The sequence below is a fragment of the Enoplosus armatus genome, chromosome 14 (genome assembly GCF_043641665.1).
Source record: "Enoplosus armatus isolate fEnoArm2 chromosome 14, fEnoArm2.hap1, whole genome shotgun sequence".
Classification (NCBI taxonomy): Eukaryota; Metazoa; Chordata; class Actinopteri; order Centrarchiformes; family Enoplosidae; genus Enoplosus; species Enoplosus armatus.
Genome location: NC_092193.1, coordinates 11838871 through 11858393, shown reverse-complemented (window position 1 = coordinate 11858393; position 19523 = coordinate 11838871). Strand labels below are relative to the sequence as shown.

General features: G+C 40.9%; 2 protein-coding genes across 4 annotated transcripts in view; one reads left to right on the top strand and one right to left on the bottom strand.

The window, feature by feature from the left end:
- Nucleotides 1–1216: 1216 nt before the first annotated feature.
- On the bottom strand, nt 1217–9107 carry vps4b (vacuolar protein sorting 4 homolog B). 3 transcript variants are annotated; one of them, XM_070919029.1, is made up of 14 exons: nt 8990–9107; nt 7853–7964; nt 7451–7554; nt 7115–7149; nt 5725–5843; nt 5224–5374; nt 5020–5078; nt 4739–4858; nt 4424–4580; nt 4164–4312; nt 2750–2831; nt 2448–2667; nt 2214–2354; nt 1217–2127 (listed from the first exon to the last, which is right to left on the bottom strand). In XM_070919029.1, the coding sequence occupies exons 1-14, from the start codon at nt 9008–9010 to the stop codon at nt 2026–2028; spliced, it is 1572 nt and encodes a 523-aa protein (XP_070775130.1). In that variant the 5' UTR covers nt 9011–9107; the 3' UTR covers nt 1217–2025. The 3 variants fall into 3 exon arrangements, with proteins under 3 accessions (XP_070775130.1, XP_070775131.1, XP_070775132.1); XM_070919030.1 differs by lacking the exon at nt 7115–7149 and having other exon boundaries at nt 5725–5836; nt 7454–7554; XM_070919031.1 differs by lacking the exons at nt 7115–7149; nt 7451–7554; nt 7853–7964; nt 8990–9107 and adding an exon at nt 6754–6950 and having other exon boundaries at nt 5725–5836.
- Nucleotides 9108–10133: 1026 nt separating this feature from the next.
- The window catches only part of LOC139296058 (laminin subunit alpha-3-like), a 53429-nt gene continuing 44039 nt past the window's right edge, over nt 10134–19523 (top strand). Inside the window, exons 1-2 of the mRNA XM_070918339.1 lie at nt 10134–10397; nt 10983–11135. Coding sequence (XP_070774440.1) covers nt 10134–10397; nt 10983–11135 — 417 coding nt within the window. The remainder of the gene's footprint in view (nt 10398–10982; nt 11136–19523) is intronic.

Here is a 19523-nt window from a genome sequence, read left to right as displayed (position 1 = left end):
GCAGGCCAGCTTCTGGGGTCCGATAACGGAGCTACGAGGCAGGCAGCGGCCCTGAAAGGGGGTGGCGAAACACAGGGCTCGGAGGAGGGGCTGTTCCAGGGTTAGGTAATGAGTCAAAGATGTGTAACGGCCAGGTGAAAGTACCACGGTGGACCTTGGCTCCCCGTGACAAAGCGCCGTCTGCATAAACCAAAACAAATCGAACTGTGCACTGTAAACGGACGCATAACGGTCGTACTTGGTACTTGTAGTTCGCAAGGGAAAATGTTTCTTTGCATCCCTACGTTGCTTGAATGTGCATTGACAACAACACCCACAATGCAAAGCTGCGCTTACTCATTCGTCGTATCCGTTTCAGTTAGCATTCAGTTACATGTTACACACCTATGCTTCACCCCACCCAAACAGCCACCAGGTATGTTGACTGATAAGAGACAGTAAAAACTAACTATTCAAAATGCGAAACCTTTATTTATTAACCTACATCTCTATTGCAAATACTGTCAATAATAAATTGTGAATTGGATACAAAAACGTAAACAGCTTTTCTTGACGTAGCTATAACTTTTATTTACATTATGGAAACGAAAAACAGAAAATGCATGGACGACCTCTCCACAAAGAAAAGGCTTTAGAGTTGGCTATATGTATAGACATTTACAGTAAAATAAGAGATGTTCCCCATCAAAACTCAAAAGAGACAGTTTTCACACCTTAGGAGCAAAAGAGTACAGTTGTATACAATCTCTTAAAGAGCTTACATGAAATGTGCAAGTATTATACATGTCTTAGTTGTAGTGACACAGCACTGGATATATAAGCACTATGACCAATTTAGAAATTGACCAATAAAAAAAAGAAACTTGCAGCTTTTCTAGAAGGCACATGGTGCAAACTGCCACTTATGGCTACATATAGCTCATGCTTGGAGATGCATTCCTATGTTGTAAAGTATACAAGAAGATGATCTCTCCACCTGAGCCATCAGTGTCCAACTTCAACACCTTGTCTTATCAAAATCCGCAATGTGACTTTATCTTAACATAAGGCCTAATGTTTTTGCAGTTTGTATTTAGGATACTCAGCAAAGCCTGTGGATAGAAGTGAAAAATATGTACAGTATATTGCGAAAAAAGAAAAACATGAGCTGAGTGACAAAGCAATTCAAAGCTACTGAGTCCTTGAAAACTTGTAGAATTATGCTGGTCTGGCACCATTGGTGATCCACTCTAATAGCCTTGTTTAATTCAAATGACAAATGAGTAAACAAATACAATTATCATTTGTTGGGAAACTGGATAAAACAAGCCAAAATTCCCACAGGGCTTAATGCAGCTCTCATCCTGAGAATCTCTGTCTCAAAACTCTAAATGTCCACCACCTTGAGACAACAATGACATATTTCACCTCACCACAACAAATCTTATGAACTCATGCCCCGCTTCACTCCCCCAGCCCAAGATTTAAACATTTCACAAAGTACAGTATACACTATAAAATGCTTGTTTTTTTCTTAATATAAAATAAAATAGAGAATATATAAAGGGTATTTATTAGTCTAATGAGATGTATTCTGACTGGAAAATAGGGACACAAGAGATAGTCCTAACTGAAAATAAATTATCTTGATTTCAATAGCATCATTTGCAATAATTGTTGTGAATGTCTGCCGTTAATTTCCTTAAGTTGCTTGGGTATTCTGTTCATCAATACATTTAGTCTTTAGTGCATAAGTCAAACAACCCTCTAAATTCCCTATGTCGTGTTGATTCTTTTATTAGGTCAGCTGCGGATGGGAAGTCTTTAATCTTTGGACAATGGTGAATATTGAATAAAACTAGGGCTTCCACCCTTTGTGTGGTTATCAGATTGGCAAAATAGAGCAGTATTCTTGCCCACTTACGATAAACCACGAGGCCTGGTGAACCAGTATGATGAGACAGAGAGAGAAAAACAGGACAAGGACAATAAAGAGAGACAATCACAATTCCTTTGCTTTGGTTTGGCTTGGCTCAATCATCCCACCTAGCCTTCCTGCCCAAAGTCCTCTGTGAATTTTTTCAGTTTGTCCAGATCTTGTTCGTTGACTGTTGGCTTTGTGTTGGCCTGAGACCTCATCATGTCAGACTGTGAGAAGACAAAAAAATGTGTGATATTAAATTGAGGGCTCAAGTACGCATTTATAATATCATCTAGAATTGTTATATCCTTACCATGCATACTATAGGTTCCATTAGCTTCTCCCCAGGAACCTCCATCCATGTCATTTCAATTGCGTTGGGATCGCCAGGTGAGCAAGGGGTCAAGAGGTCATCTACAACAGCGTTGGGGTCAGTTCTTGATGGACCTCGAACCTTATAAAAATTAAAATAAAAAAGTGACAATTACTCAACTACACCATGTCACACTGAGGCATAAAACAGAGACAGATATTTTAAAAGACATACCCGTTTGAAGTGGGTTGCTGACTGGACCTTTCGAACAGGTTGCATTAGAGCGTCTCTGACAATGATACTGATATCTGCTCCTGAGTATCCATCTGTCTTCTTGCCCAGAGTGACAAAGTCAGACTCTGTGATACTGTTGGGGGTCGAGCCCAGATTGAGCTTGAACATGAAGGAGCGGGCGTGCTCTTCAGGCAGGGGGATGTAGATCCTCTTCTCAAATCTGAGAGCATTATTGGTGTACAGTGAGCACAGGTGAATGACAATACAGTTACTGACAACTTTCACCAAGTAATAACAATTACCTTCTTCTGATGGCTGAGTCTAGCGTCCATGGGATGTTTGTTGCGCCAAGTACCAGCACTCCCTCATTGTCATTTCCCACACCTGCAAAACAAGAAAAGCATGTATTTAGGTGTGTATTTACCCTAACATCTAAACAATGATACTTTGGTGCTTTCACTGAAACATGGCGGTCTTTCTATAGATCTGTACTTTTGAGACATACTGTAACTCACACAGACTAGACTGTATTCAAGTTACAAAATTATACATTTGATTATTGCAAATCTGCTTATTAGTGGTTTCCCCCCAGTGTTTTATTGCGGACACCTGAATCAAAAACAACAACCCCAAACATCTTAAAAATGAATACATTTTTCATCAAAAAAAAATTTAAGGAAAAGGCACAGGTCTTATTATTATCACACATATGAGTTTGGCAATAGTTTAGGATGTCATCTGCACACTAAATTGATCATGAGATGTGTCCGAAGCAAATACACGGAGCAAGAAAGTTGCAGAACATGTAACACACATCAATAACAAAAAGATCAATATTGATCCTAGAGCAACCTTGACCAATGTATAATTTAGTGCATGACTACGGGAATGGTTATATTTTACAATGTTTTTGGGTCCATATCATGTGAATCCTCATGTGGACAAAGTGTCTATAATTTACTTTTACGGTCACTGCTGTCGGTGGGTTTTCATCTAAAAACCATGTTAGACTTCTGGCCACACCTCAATCAGTGATGTCACAGCAGGTGTTTTTCCCTTGTCAAAGAGCATATCTGCTCTGACATCTGTTTATGGGTGTGACCAGAATCAGCATGCTGTTAAGTGTGATTATGTGATTCAGTGCTCATTTAACATTTAAATTGTTCATGCTTCAGTTAGTAAAAGTGAAAGGGAGAAGTAAAGAGAGGAAGAGTCTGCCCACTGCCCTACTCTGGAACAAATCCTATGAAAACCAAAAGACATTAATCTGAAAGTTTGGCCAGCCATTGGACTTATGTACTGAGGAACCCAACAACCCAAATATTTTAAGGTTGACAAAAAGTACCTTCCAGTCACCCACTGCAGCTATATTTTTCTCCTGTGCACAGCTCAGTGTTTCTATTGCTATACATTTGTCTATCCCATACTATGTAACTATAATGATTCCAGTGAAAATTTAAGATGCAGACAGAGACTGAAACTGAAAGCTTTGCTTCACTTGGTGGATAAACATCCATTTTCTACTTGAACTGCCATTTTAGATCCCACAGGCTGTTGGGTAGTCATTCTACAGAAAAAAACTTAGATCTCAGATCTTGAAACTATTTCACACTAAAGTGGAGACTGTTTAACATGCAATACTTAGAGAATACATTTAATTTCACTTATTGCAACATTCAGTAATTACAAATAATTGTTTTAGTTAATCAGACTTACCCTGCATCTGAACCAGGAACTCTGTCTTAATACGCCGAGCAGCCTCGCTCTCGTTCTCACTTCTTGAGCCACACAGGGAGTCGATCTCGTCAATGAAGATGATAGAAGGCTTGTGCTCCCTTGCAAGGCTAAAAAGATTCTTCACCAACCTGGAGAGCAAAAGGAAGGTTTTTTAGAAATTAAGTAGCAACATGCTGCTGGCGACAGTATATTTTTATACTTAACCCATGCTTTTGTGGATTACTGTTAATATGACTTACTTTTCACTCTCTCCCAGCCATTTGGAGACAAGGTCAGATGAGGAGATGGAGAAGAAGGTTGAGTTGTTTGCCTCTGTGGCAACAGCTTTAGCCAGATAGGACTTTCCTGTACCTGGAGGTCCAAAGAGCAAGATCCCTCTCCATGGAGTTCTCTTTCCTGTCAATCAAGCAAAAAGGTAATTTAGTCTATATTAATGTCACCAAAAACCATCAACTGCACCCTGACACTACTGTTCCATGCAACATAGAGGTTTGTTGTTTCTATCATTTAAGAGCAATATGCGGTAGCCCTTCCTATTAATTAAGACATAATACCTGTGAAAAGGTGGGGGAATTTGATTGGAAGAATAACAGCTTCTTTCAGTGCCTCCTTTGCTCCCTCTAAACCAGCAACATCATTCCATTTGATGTTTGGTTTCTCCATAACAATTGCACCTGGAAAAAATAACATACTATGTTACCTAGGCGTCGATATAACGCCTTAATTATGACAGACTGCATGTAACAAGTTCACAAGAAATCAACAAATCTTCAGGATCAGATTAAAAAAAAAAAATACAAAGCCTGCAGAAGTCCCCAAAAGGAATATTACAAACCTGAGAGTTGATTTTGGAACTTCTTCTTCTCTGGATCATCACCTTCATCGCTTTCATTCCTGGAAACACAAACATATAATTATGAAAATATATATATAATTTTGTCTATATATCAAATAAAAAATAATTTATTATATTTTTCTGTCCAGGTCTGAATGGTTTCACACAAGCAGATATACACCACTGCCCCACCCATAAACACACCCTTTGTCGTCAGACTGTGACTCTTTGACGGGCTTTGCAGGAGGAGCTTTTTCTTTCTTCTTTAGATACTCATTCAACTTCTCTGCTCTGTCCAAGTACTCAGCACATTTTGCCCGGATGCTCTGTCTAGCTTTGTCACCCTGGGCTTCATCTGTCAGGAATAAGCACAAAAATTATTTCAGGCTTGAGTATGTGTTCCCAAAAGAGACATCAACCTCCTCTTGGTATTTCAGTGTTAGTGTACTGATTGGTATATGAAGTGACTGCTATAAAAACAAAGAAAATAACATTGAACTATTAGCAAACACTTCTTTTCAATATTTTTGCTATCACTACAGCTAAGACAGCATACAAAATAGCTTGCATGCCATTTTGAGCAATACAAAGTCACTCTTAAATCCGGCCCAGAACAAGCTACAGCCATGTCAAGAAGGATCAGATTGTGATTATCAGACTGTGGACACTGTACACTTAATGCACATGTACGGACTCATGCCTTACATTTCACCACATGGAGGAAGTATTTAACAGCAGCTTGGTACAAACGCAGAGCCTCCTCGTAGTTCTGAGCTTTATCCTCCTGAGCCGCCTTGCTGGCAAGATCAATGGCTTTCTGAAATAACAGAGACACAGAACAATGTTAGTTATACTGACACTTGTAGGAACTATAATGAAGAACATAGACCACTGTGTGGGGTTAATAACAATGTGTTTGAATTATGAGAGCGTGGTACACACCAGCCAATCAAAACAAAGTGAGACAAATGTAAGCGCAAAAAGTTGTGAAATCAACAGAATAAAAGGGACAAATACTTAAATGAATATGTCACCTTCCTATATATACTTACCGTAATCTACTATATGTAAAGATCAGATTCAATGCTACACCTGTCCTGTGTGGTGACACTGCGCACACCAAGATAGGAGTGTCTTAACTTAAATTTGAATGCACTTTCTTTCACTTCCCTTTGTTTGCCGTAACTATAAGTGTAAATATAACACAATTTGTACTAACACAACCTTTAAAGAATACAAAGAAAGCAGTTTTGCTTTCTATTTGACGTGGATGTCTTTTTAGAGGCCAAATAAAACCAGTTAGCTACCGTTAGCTCGCAACGTTAATCCCATTAGCTGCCTTGTTCGTCAATAACGTTACAAACTCAAGCTGTTATAGATGTTATATAATGGCCACAACTGCATGTGCTGTGACAATGGATAACACCAGCCTTTATATTACATATAGACCACAATGTCACTTTTCGGTGGCATTTTTGTTAATCACAAGTTAACTGCCGAATTTATGCCTATGTTGGCTAAGTTAGCTAACTGCTAACCATGCTAATTAGCAGCTAACGTTACGCGATTTTACACCGTTGGAAGCAGTTATACCGAACACCACCCAACAAACCTAGGGCAGACCTTTCGATTGTCAAACTAGAATACTTTTTCAGTTTTGTCCTAGATGTGAACGACTTCAGCCAGCTTTTTTTTACCCGTTTTAGACAGCTCTGAGGCTGGTCCTCAACTTACCTGTAAATTATTGTTGGTAGCCATAAGGGCTGGTCACTTGTCCAGTAATCGCAACGAATGTAACACCGCCGTGAGTAAACAACTTTAAAACACTATGCTTTAGAATTTAATCTTACAAGTTGGCTCTTAACTCGACAATCGAGGTTTTTATGAGGCTTGTTTTCGTTTTTTAGATCGCTCCCGAGTAAGATCGAGGAGGAAACTTCCGCATTGAGTAGTCGATACTCGCGTGCACGGAATGTGATGACGTCAAGGCGTAGCAGACAGTTCAGTATAGTACTGCGTTTTTACAATCAAGAAGTACTGATTGATTGTATTTTATAACTATAAAGTGAAGATTGGGGACCAATCGGGACTGCATTTATCTTCTGTTGGTGTACATGTTTTTACACTAGTCTTATCTGACAATTTTTCTTTCATGTGGCGTGTTATGTGATGTGTTTGGTTATACCTCATACCCATGACCTATTTTTGTCCCGTCTAGATGTACCAAAATCAAACACTACCAGACTATGAAACATAGCTTGATAGATTCATTTAACATGAATCATCTATCAAGCACTTGAATTAAGTTTAAACTTAAAAAAAAATAAGCTTAAAAAAATCACTTATGCTGCAGCACATCCACACTGTTGTGAACTTGTGGCATTAATTCATGTATTTGTAAAACAAATATTATGTATTTAATTTCTGTAGCGACCTCTTTATTCACTAGGTACTCCTGTAGTTCTTCCACTCTGTCCAGGTACTGTTTACATTTATCTCGGATTTTCTGGTTGCCTTCTTTACCCTGGGGTTCACCTGATGGGAAGGAGAACATTCAGTTAATACCAGACTGTAATGTTATTGATTTTTGTTACAGGCATGTTATAAACTATACAAGTATAAGGATGGCAAGATTATAATTGGCACATACGCACACAAACAAAAACCTTTAATAGTTGAGCAACTTCACTTGTATATGCTCAGTGGCCCATCAGGCAATGACAGCGATGGACACCCATGTACAGACTGAACTGAAATGTCTCAGTTATTGTTGGTGCGGTGTTTTAGTGTGACATTAGAAGATGCATTTTGTTTTCCAGCCATGTTGACGCACGTTTTACAATGTGCAGAAAGTACTTGACAGCATGTTGGTAGGAGCGGATGGCCTCCTCATAGTTCTCAGCCTGGTCTTCCTCTGAGGCCTTCTGTGCTATGGCAATAGCTTTCTGAAAGAGCAGGAAAGTAATCAATATTTCAGATACTATCATACCCTATGTTTCTACTGAATCACTACAAGACAGAGTCTGTATAGGAACCTCAAACTCACTGAGTGCATAACTCTACTACAGTTAAAACAAAAGCAATATAGTGCAGTGTTGTTCTCATACTAGTATACTATAGTTTATAAATAAATCATAATCATTTCTGAAAATGCTCTGGAGCAAGTGCTGGAATGATACATAGACTCCCAAATATATGCTCATGGATATTATCAGTATTGACTTTGTAAGAGTGAAGGGTCAATCAGTTAATTAGTAAGTGATTCATTGTATTGTCAGTTCAAATCTGTCAGTGACCAAATGATTTTAGTGTCTAAATGGCTGCTGAAATGTTGTCTGTGTCCTTCAGTTATATGGTGATTTTGTGTAAGAGTAAACTGTCTACTTAGCAGACTGAACTGTATAACTCTAATTGAAATAAAAATAGTTATTAATATTAGAAGAGGGGCTATGTGAATTCCACCTGACCTAGGACACCCCACCCCCCAACTAACCACCCACCTGTACCTGCTGCTTTTACCAATAACAGAGAACTACACTGCATATCAGATTTGCTGTCTAGGATACGAAGACATTACCTAAACCACCTTAAAACTGGTCACATTCACTGCTTAAAACATTTCATTAAATGTGAATGAATCATCTCACAGACTGACACTGAATGTGTGGACTTGGTGTGAATCACTATTTGTGGTCAATGATGGAGTTCAGTCAGCTCTTAATAGAAATATGAACTCAAAATGTCCTGCATTCAAACTATGAACTCCTGATATAGATGAACAAAAAAACGGGAATGTTTGATTAAGCACACGATACCTTTAGAAATACTTAAAATAAAGCATATGCTTGTCGAAGTGAAACCCGTCAGTTTGCATACAACACTCGGTGGGTTTGTTCCTATCCGAGTTACTACACTCAACTCCACAGACAAACGCGGTGCTTCCAGTCTTTAAGAAGGTTATTCGTCCTACCTGTAGATTCGTTGGCTCCATGCGGAGTCCTGTGAGATTTAATAACACAGCAGATGATGACTGGTGATCCTCGCCACCAGTCTTGTTTCGTTTATCATGTCGTGTGTCAGCGCACAGCGAGTTCCTGTTTGCTTATCACTCCCTCGGCTCTGACACATGCGTTGAAGAAAGCATCGAAGGAATGGCAGCGATGCCGGGGCGCGGAAAGCCTCCTGCCAGTGAGTCACGGCCCTTCAGTGTTGTCGTGCGAGAAACTAAGACAAGTCGCTGAGAGCCATTGTTTTAATGACCCAGATAGAATTCATTTGGAATTATTGGCCTTTTTAGGACTGTTGACGAAACCAACAACGAGATGCGCAAAATAAGACAGAAGAGTCGTTTTACTTGTAACACAGTATGGCAGCTCTTATTACAGAAGGCCAAGTGATGCGTAAAACCAGCGACTTCAGTTGTGTGCATGTGCGTGTGCGCGATTCCAAAATCCCCTTCACTAGTTATGACTCTCTGGTGTGCTGGCTGTCCGCTCCGCTAGAGGTCGCCCCAAGATCATTGTAAATGGATCAGTGACGTGAAGACCCTGTTAACCCTCTAGTGGGGTCCTTCACAGGTGAGGGGCTCCTCCGATCCTCCTGTAAGAGGTATACTTTCTTATCAAAGCTTGACAAATATAAAATAATAATACATACAATATTATGTATTAATAACATATAAATTATACAGTGTGTATGTAGAAGCTTTCTTAACCAGCTTGTAGTTAAGACAGTTTTGTAGTGTTCAAATAGACGTGCCCCTGCTGGGAAACGCAGAGTAAACTGTGACAGGAGACCTTTGGCCCCACTCAGTGGATTAGACGTTGAGCTCAGACCATCGACAGCCTGACACCTGATAGCTCCAGTGTGGCGCACGCTTTGGTCAGGAAGACGGAACGCTGGCGTTGTTAGTTTGGAAACATGCGGCGGAAAGAAAGCACACCGTCAACAGCAGAAGATCAACTTGAAGCTTTGTCACTGACATACGTCCTACTGAAAGAGCCTCGCGCGTAACTCGCGCAGCCCATTAGGCGCATTTTATGGAGATCTATAGATGACAAGACCTGCACGCTGCGGGTTGCTCTCAGCATCTACTGGGATCTCTAACGTGGAACATGGCGAGAGGGATGAGAGGAGCTCATCTCCTCGCTGTATTTTTGACATTTTCAATAACACTTTTCAGGGACGCAGATGGACAACAAACTTTTAATGACTTAACAGGTTTTAGTTTGAACCCTCCGTATTTCAACCTCGCTGTGGGGTCTAGTATCTCTGCCACAGCAACCTGCGGTCAGGATGAGGCTGGGACTCCGAAATATGAATTATACTGTAAACTCGTCGGAGGACCGACCACTGGAGTTCTTACTCAAAATATACAGGTAAGAGAAAGCTGGGTGCGATCCCTCTAAAGGGCTTTCGGTCCGTGCGTAAAAAGCACATAACAACAATATGCAGGCACTGCAATAGGAAATTACATTGTAATCGGATGCATACAGAGAACAGTAAGTTAAATTCAATATATAACTATTAACAGAAAGTATATTCAGCTGTTTTTATGAATATGCTCCCTTTATAAAAGTTGTCTGTGTCTTTGTAAAAGCTCTGACAATCCTGCCCGCCAAGTTGTACTACTGCCAGAAATAGTTTTACACCATTGTAGTTGAGTTTTCTAAAGGAAATGCCATTTCAAATGTGGTCTTGTCCCCCCAGGAGGTCTTCTAAAAGGCCCAACATTACTGTAAGAACAGTAGTTTGGCATGGATGTGCAAAGGTTTTTTTCCCTAAATTTAAGATTTTCTTGTGGTTGCAACGTTTTTCATATTTTCATTAGATTAAATACATAAAACTGCCTCAGGTTAAGTATTTGGTTAGTTATTTGCCAGTGCTTGCCATCCATGCATGTAGTTTGCTGCAATTACCTGGGTGTGTAGGTTTCTAAATACCAACAATTTGACACCATTTAGGGTCAATTCTGTGACAACTGCAATGCTGTTGACCCAAACAAAGCCCACCCGGTGACGAACGCCATCGATGGGACAGAGCGGTGGTGGCAGAGCCCTCCTCTTTCCAGGGGACTGGGCTACAACGAGGTGAATGTCACCCTGGACCTTGGGCAGGTGAGATTATCATACCACACTCTGCTATGAGCAGCTGTTTACTTGCTGCTACCTGCAGTTTGAAGAATGATTACTGTGTGGTGGCAGTAAAATATAGCACCTGGATGTTACAGAGGGAAGAGAATGAAAGTGTTTTCTGCCTTGGTCATTGCTCTGCGAAATGAGTTGCGCCAGTTGTGTGAGCTGCCAGAGCATCTTCACTGCTGTGAAATTGGAAATTGCCATTTTTTTGGCACCATATGCTATTCTGTGTTTTGCTGCTGCTTATTTGTTCTGGATATGCTCGGAAGACAGTTGTTTTTGACTCACAGTGTTTCATTCACAAATATCCCAAAAGTGTTACATGATTATATTTAAAGTTTGAGCTTTATCATTTCAGCCAGCAGCAGTGATCATGTGAATAATGTGCTGCAGTTGGATGCTTGCCAGGCATCAGATTCACGCCCCTTTGGCCGGCAAATATGCTTCCATCACTACCCGTGTCTCTGGCAGGAGTTTGGCTCGCGGCCCATAAAATTGCACCTCACGCTCAATTATCCACGGTGAGGAAAGAGAGGAATTCTGTCTTGGGATTAGGGATCAGAAGGATGCAAAATCAGATTCGAGGAGTGCAGGTGGAGGCCTGGACAACTTGTGCGAGGAGGGTTTTGACTAGTTTTGGCGTAGACTTCAAAAAGAGAGCAACAAAAGAACTCCTCCACACGTGTTGCATATTTGGCTCCCAGTGGGCACTGTGTCAGACAGTGGGTGTTGGCTTTTCTATCTCTGTTTTTAGACAGACCGAGCTGAGCAAAGACCCTACACGGCTAAATATAGTCCGCACTTACAAGAGGATGGACGCATGCAGGGCCTTTAGGGATGTCAGACTTTAATACGTGGTAATGCTCAGTTTATTTGGGAGCGGGGGAAAGCAGCATTATTGCATTATGGTGTGCTAAAAAGAGAGCATGGCAAGATCTCTGATGGTGACTACCAACCGCACAACACCCTGCCCTCCTTCACTACAACAACACCACCCCATACATACACACACACACACCTGTCACACACATTCTTCTTTTCATGGTATCTGATTCAACCACCAAGGCTGTAAACAATGCTCACCTGCCACCGTTGCATTTTAAGCCGTACGGTTGTTTTAACGCTCAAATCTTCTAACCTATTCTATGAAGACAGATGAGTCTGTGAGAAAGAGCCTCAGCATGTGGAGGGCAGATTTGTGATCAACAAACTCACAGTATTCTGACAAAAGATAGATAGATTTCGCAAGCAGAAGAAAATTCAAAAGACTCAAAACAGCTTATATTAATATATTACCCGATTTGGGTTTGAAAGGAGGTATCTTCCTGAGAATAATTAAGTGTTTTATTTGCCTCCCAGACTGCTTTATTGCTCTCCTCCACCCTACAAATGCAAGCTCATGCATTATCTAAGGCAGGACTAGAGCTATCAAGTTGTTTGACTGTTCCATGTGAAGCTTTGATAGCTTTGTAGATTCTTTTTCAAATCCAAAGGATGAATGATTGTTCAATGAAATATGTGGGCTAGACCCAGCTGAATGGGTTTGTGGTTTCTTTCAAGACCAACGCAGGTGGCTGTTCTGCTGTTATCCATGCAGCTCTCAGTAGATGTATTAGATAATGGCACAGTTGATGTTTATGTTAAAATGCTGAGGTTCAAAGAGCGAGGGCTATGTTTTTTGACAGAGGTGTTTCCGTTATTTTCTGTAAAGAGGATTGTTTGAAGCAAAGGTCTGCCAAGTTTAAAGCTAGACTAATCCGGCTAAAAGTGAACTCAATAGTTTGTCAGACAAATTACACCAAAACATGGGCATAAAATACAATTTTGAGAATTATTAAAAAGAAAATCATTTAAATGTTTTGCCACGCTAGCAGCATGGCTATAGTAATGGCAATGTCAGTCTTTTGGTCAGTCCACCATTTTTGTCCATACTGACATATCTCAAAATCTGTTTGATGGATTGCAATGGAATTTTGTACAGACATTTATCGTCCCCAGAGGATGAATCTTCTTGACTCTGGTGATCCCCTGACTTTACCTCTAGCGCCACTGGGAGGTTGAGTTGCAAAAATGCATTTTTGAGTTTTTTTTGATCTCCTGACTTTTCATCTAGTGCCATTGTCGCCATCATCAGGTCAAATTTGTCCAATTCTTTGGTGTATGACTAAAAACTACTTTGTGTATGCCTGCTAAACATCAGCATGTTTGTATTGTCACTGATGCATGCTTAGTCTTGTTTTCATCCAGGTGATCTGTCCACAAATCTTGGTGCTACTTTCATTGCCCGGCCCAAAGGCTGAGTGCCTCTAGTGACGTGATCACTCTCTAAATTGCCTCCAGCTCTGAAATCTCCTCTGGATTTGTGTCTCAGACAGGCCAATGCAAGCTCCCTGTTTTTGTGACTTCTTGGCTTTTGACCCGTGACCTATAACAAATCCTACCTTTAGACAAGAAATCACCTCAATGATCTTCAGTAGGCTTCTATATAGATAAAGATGGTGTTTGGCATAAAGGGCCCAAAATGAGTGGATTTGACATAAGCACAGATCACATCTTGATTGATACAGCTTTTGGCTTGTATATGTTTAACCCATGGTCATTTTGTTTAGCCAGATCATTCATATGTCAAGAACCAGTAAGCCTTTTCTTGTCCATCCCATTGTAAATGTATTCTACATCTGTGCCCACCAAAATACTGGCTACTTTTCCAGGAACTATTTACAGGACACAGTAGGCAAGCCATTGTTCTGGTAAACATTTACACCACATATCGGACTGCCAGTCACTGCCAGTCTTTTTTCTGGGGAATGTATTTTAGGAGCCCTGACCACATGTGCTTATCTGCCTGAGTGAGCTCAGAGTAGACCATGTGAGGCAAACATACCGGGGCTTACTGCTGTTTGTCTCCCATCTGATGAGACTGAGCTACTTTTGATTGGTTAGTGTCAGGCACTGAATGAATATTGGACATTATTGGTTTAAATTCAGTTCTGATTCATTGCTGGATTGATGTTTAAGGGACTTAACTCTGTGGGTGTTTATAATGTTGATGATGGAGCTTTGTGAGGTGGTTTTGTGGCTTTAAATGGACATGTGATGGCCATGGCCACACAGGGTAATAAAATCCCAATTCACACTGATTAGTTTGTAAACCTACACAGGTACTTTAATTTGCAGTCCACAATACTTTATCAATTAACATCACAATTTGTTTGGTAATTCTTTGTATTAATAATTTGTTTCTTTGTCTTTTGAGTTATCATGGTTGTTGGGGAGGTTCCTTCCTGGTCCAGCAAAAGGTGTGGCTGAGGGCTCTTAAATCCTGGAGCCAGCTCATCGGGCCAAACCATGTGCTGCCTTGTTATGGTGGGGGGGTTTAGTTAATTTTGCTTTATATTTAGTTGTAGTTGGTGTCCATTTTGTTTACCCCTTGCGTTTTACTTGGTTTGGCTGAGCCACTATATATGTTCCCATGTCAGTCATTGTGGCAGGTCAGTTTGTTCAGTTAACACCTTGTTGAGTTGTTATATTGAGTATAGTTATGTTGCGTTGACCTCTTTTATAGGCCTAATTATCAACACCTTGGCTTATAATGTTTTTGCATTTTTTTGGGTAAATAAAAACCCAGTTTTTCTCCTGTTTCTCCTGTTTCCTTGTTGCCTTACTGCTTGGTCCCTGACAGGACAGAACATCTTGCATTTTTATCCATTTTTATCCATTTGCTCAACAGGCAGAGATGTTGAGTATACGTGCTTTTCACTTTGTAGGGGATGTGAATAAGTGCAAGACTTTGAATGCTAAAGTTGGATGACAAGAAAGATCTGGTTCAGGATAGTCCAATGGTTTTGGCACTGCTCACAGTTCTGCAATAGTCAAGAGACAAAGCTTCCAAGAACTCAATTTTAGAGACATTCCCCTGGAACCTAATCCCCTCTCTCAGGGGTCCACCTCCCACCGTAGTTGGTTTGAATGTTTTATTTGCAGCCGTCGCCCCCTTTTGTGTTAGAATCCTTCCAGGCGGTATTGTGTGACATCCTTTCTGCGCTCTCAGACTCTCACAAAGGTTTGGTTCTTTTTAAGCCTCTCTGAAAGTGACCTGGCCCTCTTTTTTCACTAGATAAATGTATAGAAATGGAGAGGTGGTGTAATTTGGTGGTGAGAAAGTACTTAAACAGAAAACACACACACAAACACACAAGTCTTAGACTGAAAACATTTTTTCCCTTGACATCTGCCCTCTTACTGCGAAGACATTCAGATACAACCAAGCCTGATGCTTGCATGCATATATGATCATGTGTACACGGATTCATTGTGCACAGCTGCATCCTTCCAAATCGTGCAACAGGGGGTTAGCAAATATGTATAATCCTAATTGAGGTGTCATGTGTTTTGAATATAAGAATAGATTAGATTGCTGTTGAAAATCTTATGTTGTTGTACATGCTTGGTGATAAATATTTGTTCATACAGTGCAGCTGGCTCAGTCCGACCCTCGTGACAAGACTGGCTGTTGGCATGTCCCTATTGCTGTGGTGACGATGGAGGTGATGTAAGTGCCTGACTTTAGCCGGGCTGCCTGAGGCGCCAGGCCAACCCAGCAGATATTTACTACTCCACTAACAGCCACCTCGTGCTAGTTAGCAGTATAGCAGTCTGGCTTGGCAAGTTCATCACGGATGACTGTTGGACTGCAGTTCCTCCTAAATCTGGAGCTCAGGCGTGGAAAAGCTTGTGGGGGTTAACGCGGAATCTATTCACCTTTTCAAGGCCTTTGCCATCAATTCATACATGGAAATACTAATCAGTGGTCACAGGTTTACTGACGCAGGCACTGATGCAATGGGATGTGTTAGAGAGCAGGAGTTTTCCTAGACCCATTTGAGAGGGCCGTTTCATGAATAGTATGAATGGAATTACACCCATATGCATGCTTTCAATTAAGGTCATTGAGGTTCAAGGACATGCTGCATCAGTTTAATGCAATAGTTTCCCTGCACATATTGTATGAAATATTGCAGTTCAGAATCATCATATTTTGTGCTCACATTTCAAGGTTTTTGAGTAAAGAAGAGTTTTTTGGTCTTGAACCAATTGTAACAAAGATTCATAATTTATAGATATTATAGAAATTAGATAATTGAATGATTTGAGAGAGAGTATTGCTAACAAACAACGATCGGAAAATACACAATTTCTTACTTTTCAATTCCTGAGAACCTGAACACACTGATGCTGAAAACTGTTAAAGCCCATTTTGAACTCTGCTTGGCTTCTTAATGTTCTCTAAAGGTTTAATAATTTCAAACATGTAGTGTTCAACGGAATAAAGTGAACTGACAATTCTTGAGCAGCTGCTCCTCAGGCTTTTCTAATGTGAACATTGCTAACAAGTAGAAACTTGAATATACTGTATGTTCTCTCTTACACCTACACTTCTCTTGTGACTTTTGGCCAGCTTTTCACTGTTACCATATAACTAATTCTGTCATGGAGACAGAGAAAAATACACTAGACTACCCCTCTCCCCTTCCCCCCGCCCACCTGTCGCACACAGACAAACAGTTGTACATTGCGTTGTTACAAACAGGAGGGCAACTGCTCCAGTGGGCTGCAGTATGCTCTGTCTGGCAGAGGCTGATCCACTCCAACAGAAGGCGATGCCTCCTCTTCTTTGAATTGCATTCCTCTGATCTCACATCAGACTCTCAGGAGCTTGCTCAGATGGCTTCTATCTGTCAGTACTCTGATCTCACTGTAGATTTAGTCCTCTTGGCCATGCGGTGCCCTTTGGTTGGAAGTTGGGATTAAGATATCCAATATCTGCTTCTTGACTGCACTTGCTGAAAATGTGCTTATTAATGTTAGATTGCTAGCTTACATCTCCTGCCTGTTTAACATTAGATAAGATTAGATATACGATTTAGACAGGTGTGGAAAGAGTACTAGAATAGGTTCAACCTCTCTACTCGTTTCTTCTCAAAACAATGTAACCAGTCCACTCCGCCTCTCTGTCCCACTATAACTAGTCCACTCAGCCTCTCTGTCCCACTATAACCAGTCCACTCAGTCTCTCTGTCCTACTATAACCTGTCCACTCAGCATCTCTGTCCCACTGTGCTCCTCAACGTTTTCAAATGTTTTGAGCTGAGTAAAAGTAAAATTATAGATTTGTACAGTACAGTAAGTACAAAAAACAACTTTGTTACAGTAATGAGAATAAATGCTTCCACTCCTGGATTTAGATTAGTCATGTACTGTGTCTACACATCTCTTCTTCTCATGGTAGCATACAGCACTTGCTATTAGGGCAATACAGTAAGATTAGAATGTCAAATACATGGATTATGAAATAAAGGAACAGTGACCGTAACAGACACTATAGTTTCTTATTGAGAAGGCTGTGAGAAAATGCTAACCAGTTCACTTTACAGTACACTTCATTTGATCAACACAAAGAGATTATAATTGAAGAGATCCACGTGGCAGGCACAGCAACGAGAGCGGGGTCACGCAATCAGGCCTTTTTTGAGATCTTTAAGTGTTCTGTGAGTGTGAAACACAGGCATGTGTGAAGTTAGAGGGCAGGACTTCTGTGTGTGTAGAGGCAGCAGGGCTGCTGCAGTTCACACTTAAGGGTGCACATTTATCACTCTTGAGCTGTCACACACACACAACTGTCAGGGGTTAATAATCCAGAAATAATAACACACACACACACATACACAGTGGGCATGAAATGTCAGGGGTCAACAGATGTAAGAATGTGACTCTGTGTGTGTTTTGTCAAAATGCATTTACACATTGCTACAAGTGTATTGAAAGGGAAAATGTTAACATGCTGTTGTTAAAATGGTGTTTGGTCACGAGGGACTTGGTTGGCTGTGTTGCCCTGTCGTGTTAATGAGAAGGTTAGAGGAGATCTGGATACTTTATACCTTGTATATGTGACACTATTATTGGGGGTCAAGGTCAGGAATTTGAGATGGGGTAAGAAGGCAGACAGGGTAGATGTCAAACAGTCCATACCTGTCACAGCTCAACCCCTGACCTTTTTGACACCCACCCACAACCTCCCACACCAAACCTTCTGGCATGACACTCTTGTCTAAAGCCTGAGGCTGCAGATGCAGGGAGGGGCAGGGAGGATGGCTCGGCTCAAGTGTTATTCCAGGTGTTTTTGCCACAAGCTTGTCAATCTGTTTCATGTCTTTGTGCGCCACTGGAAGCCTGTGCTGATGTGCTTAGCATGCCAGCCCGATATCTCATGCTCCCTGCAAACAATACGTAGGTGCTGGACATATTTCAAGGGTGTGTGTTTAGACTGGCAGGACAGTTGGAGAGACAGGCCTGAAATTGAGGAAAGCCGTGCCAGGACAGGCCCTGTCTTCCAAGATCACGCTGTCTGTTTCTGACTGGGTTTGTTTCCGGAGGATTCGTCTCACCATCCCTCAGTTACTGGCATCAGGACAGTATTAGATACCATAGTGAATGGCATCATTCACGTTCAGGCCGAGAATTAAGTTGCATGAAGTTTGTGTTTCTTTTCCTTTAGATTATAGAATTTCCACAGTTTCTATAGGAGTGAGAGTAAATAAGAAGTGGTTGGATTGCCTATTTTAGTTTTTTCTGATGAAATTGAGTTTAAAGCTTTTTTTAAGATCTAACATTTTTGCAGTAATAATGCTGTTGGTTCCTCACCAGTAGGCCTAGGTACTGAACATCAGTATGTTTTTGTTCTGACTGAAATGCCTGCTGTGTACCGAAGGTTGGCATTGAATGCTCAGATTTGTAGTTATTATATTGGCACCAGTATTTCTAATGCCCAGCTCTATTCACCTGCCCACTTGGTGAAACCTGTACATAATTACCCATTCTGAAAAAAATGTCTGCTGAACACGTTGGTTGAATGACATGCAGACTCCTCGCTTAGTTATTGTAGCAAAATTATCTTTCACATTTGACAATACATTTAACAACAGGCAAACTAATGCAAATGTGCTGCTAGCCCACAAATCCTCAGGGAACACACACACACTTGTCTGGTGTCTGATGGTACCAGAACTGGAACAGAGATTTTTATGGGTGATAAAGTACATTGTTATTCTTTGGGAAACATGTGAATCTCTTGTAGTTACCATCTTTATCTGAACACATGACAAGTGTTGAAGAAGATTGTCACTACTGTGCATTGCTGTCAGTGACAGGTTCCTGAAAGCAGTGGCATGCTCTGCTTTGGGGGCATTAGGAGGGAAGGGGAATGTGGCGCTATGTTTGGAATCTGAGATGGGTCCGCATGCCAGCCAGCACGTCTCTAGCCACCCGCCTACCCTTTTTACCCTCCCCCCATCTCACTCTGCTGCCTCC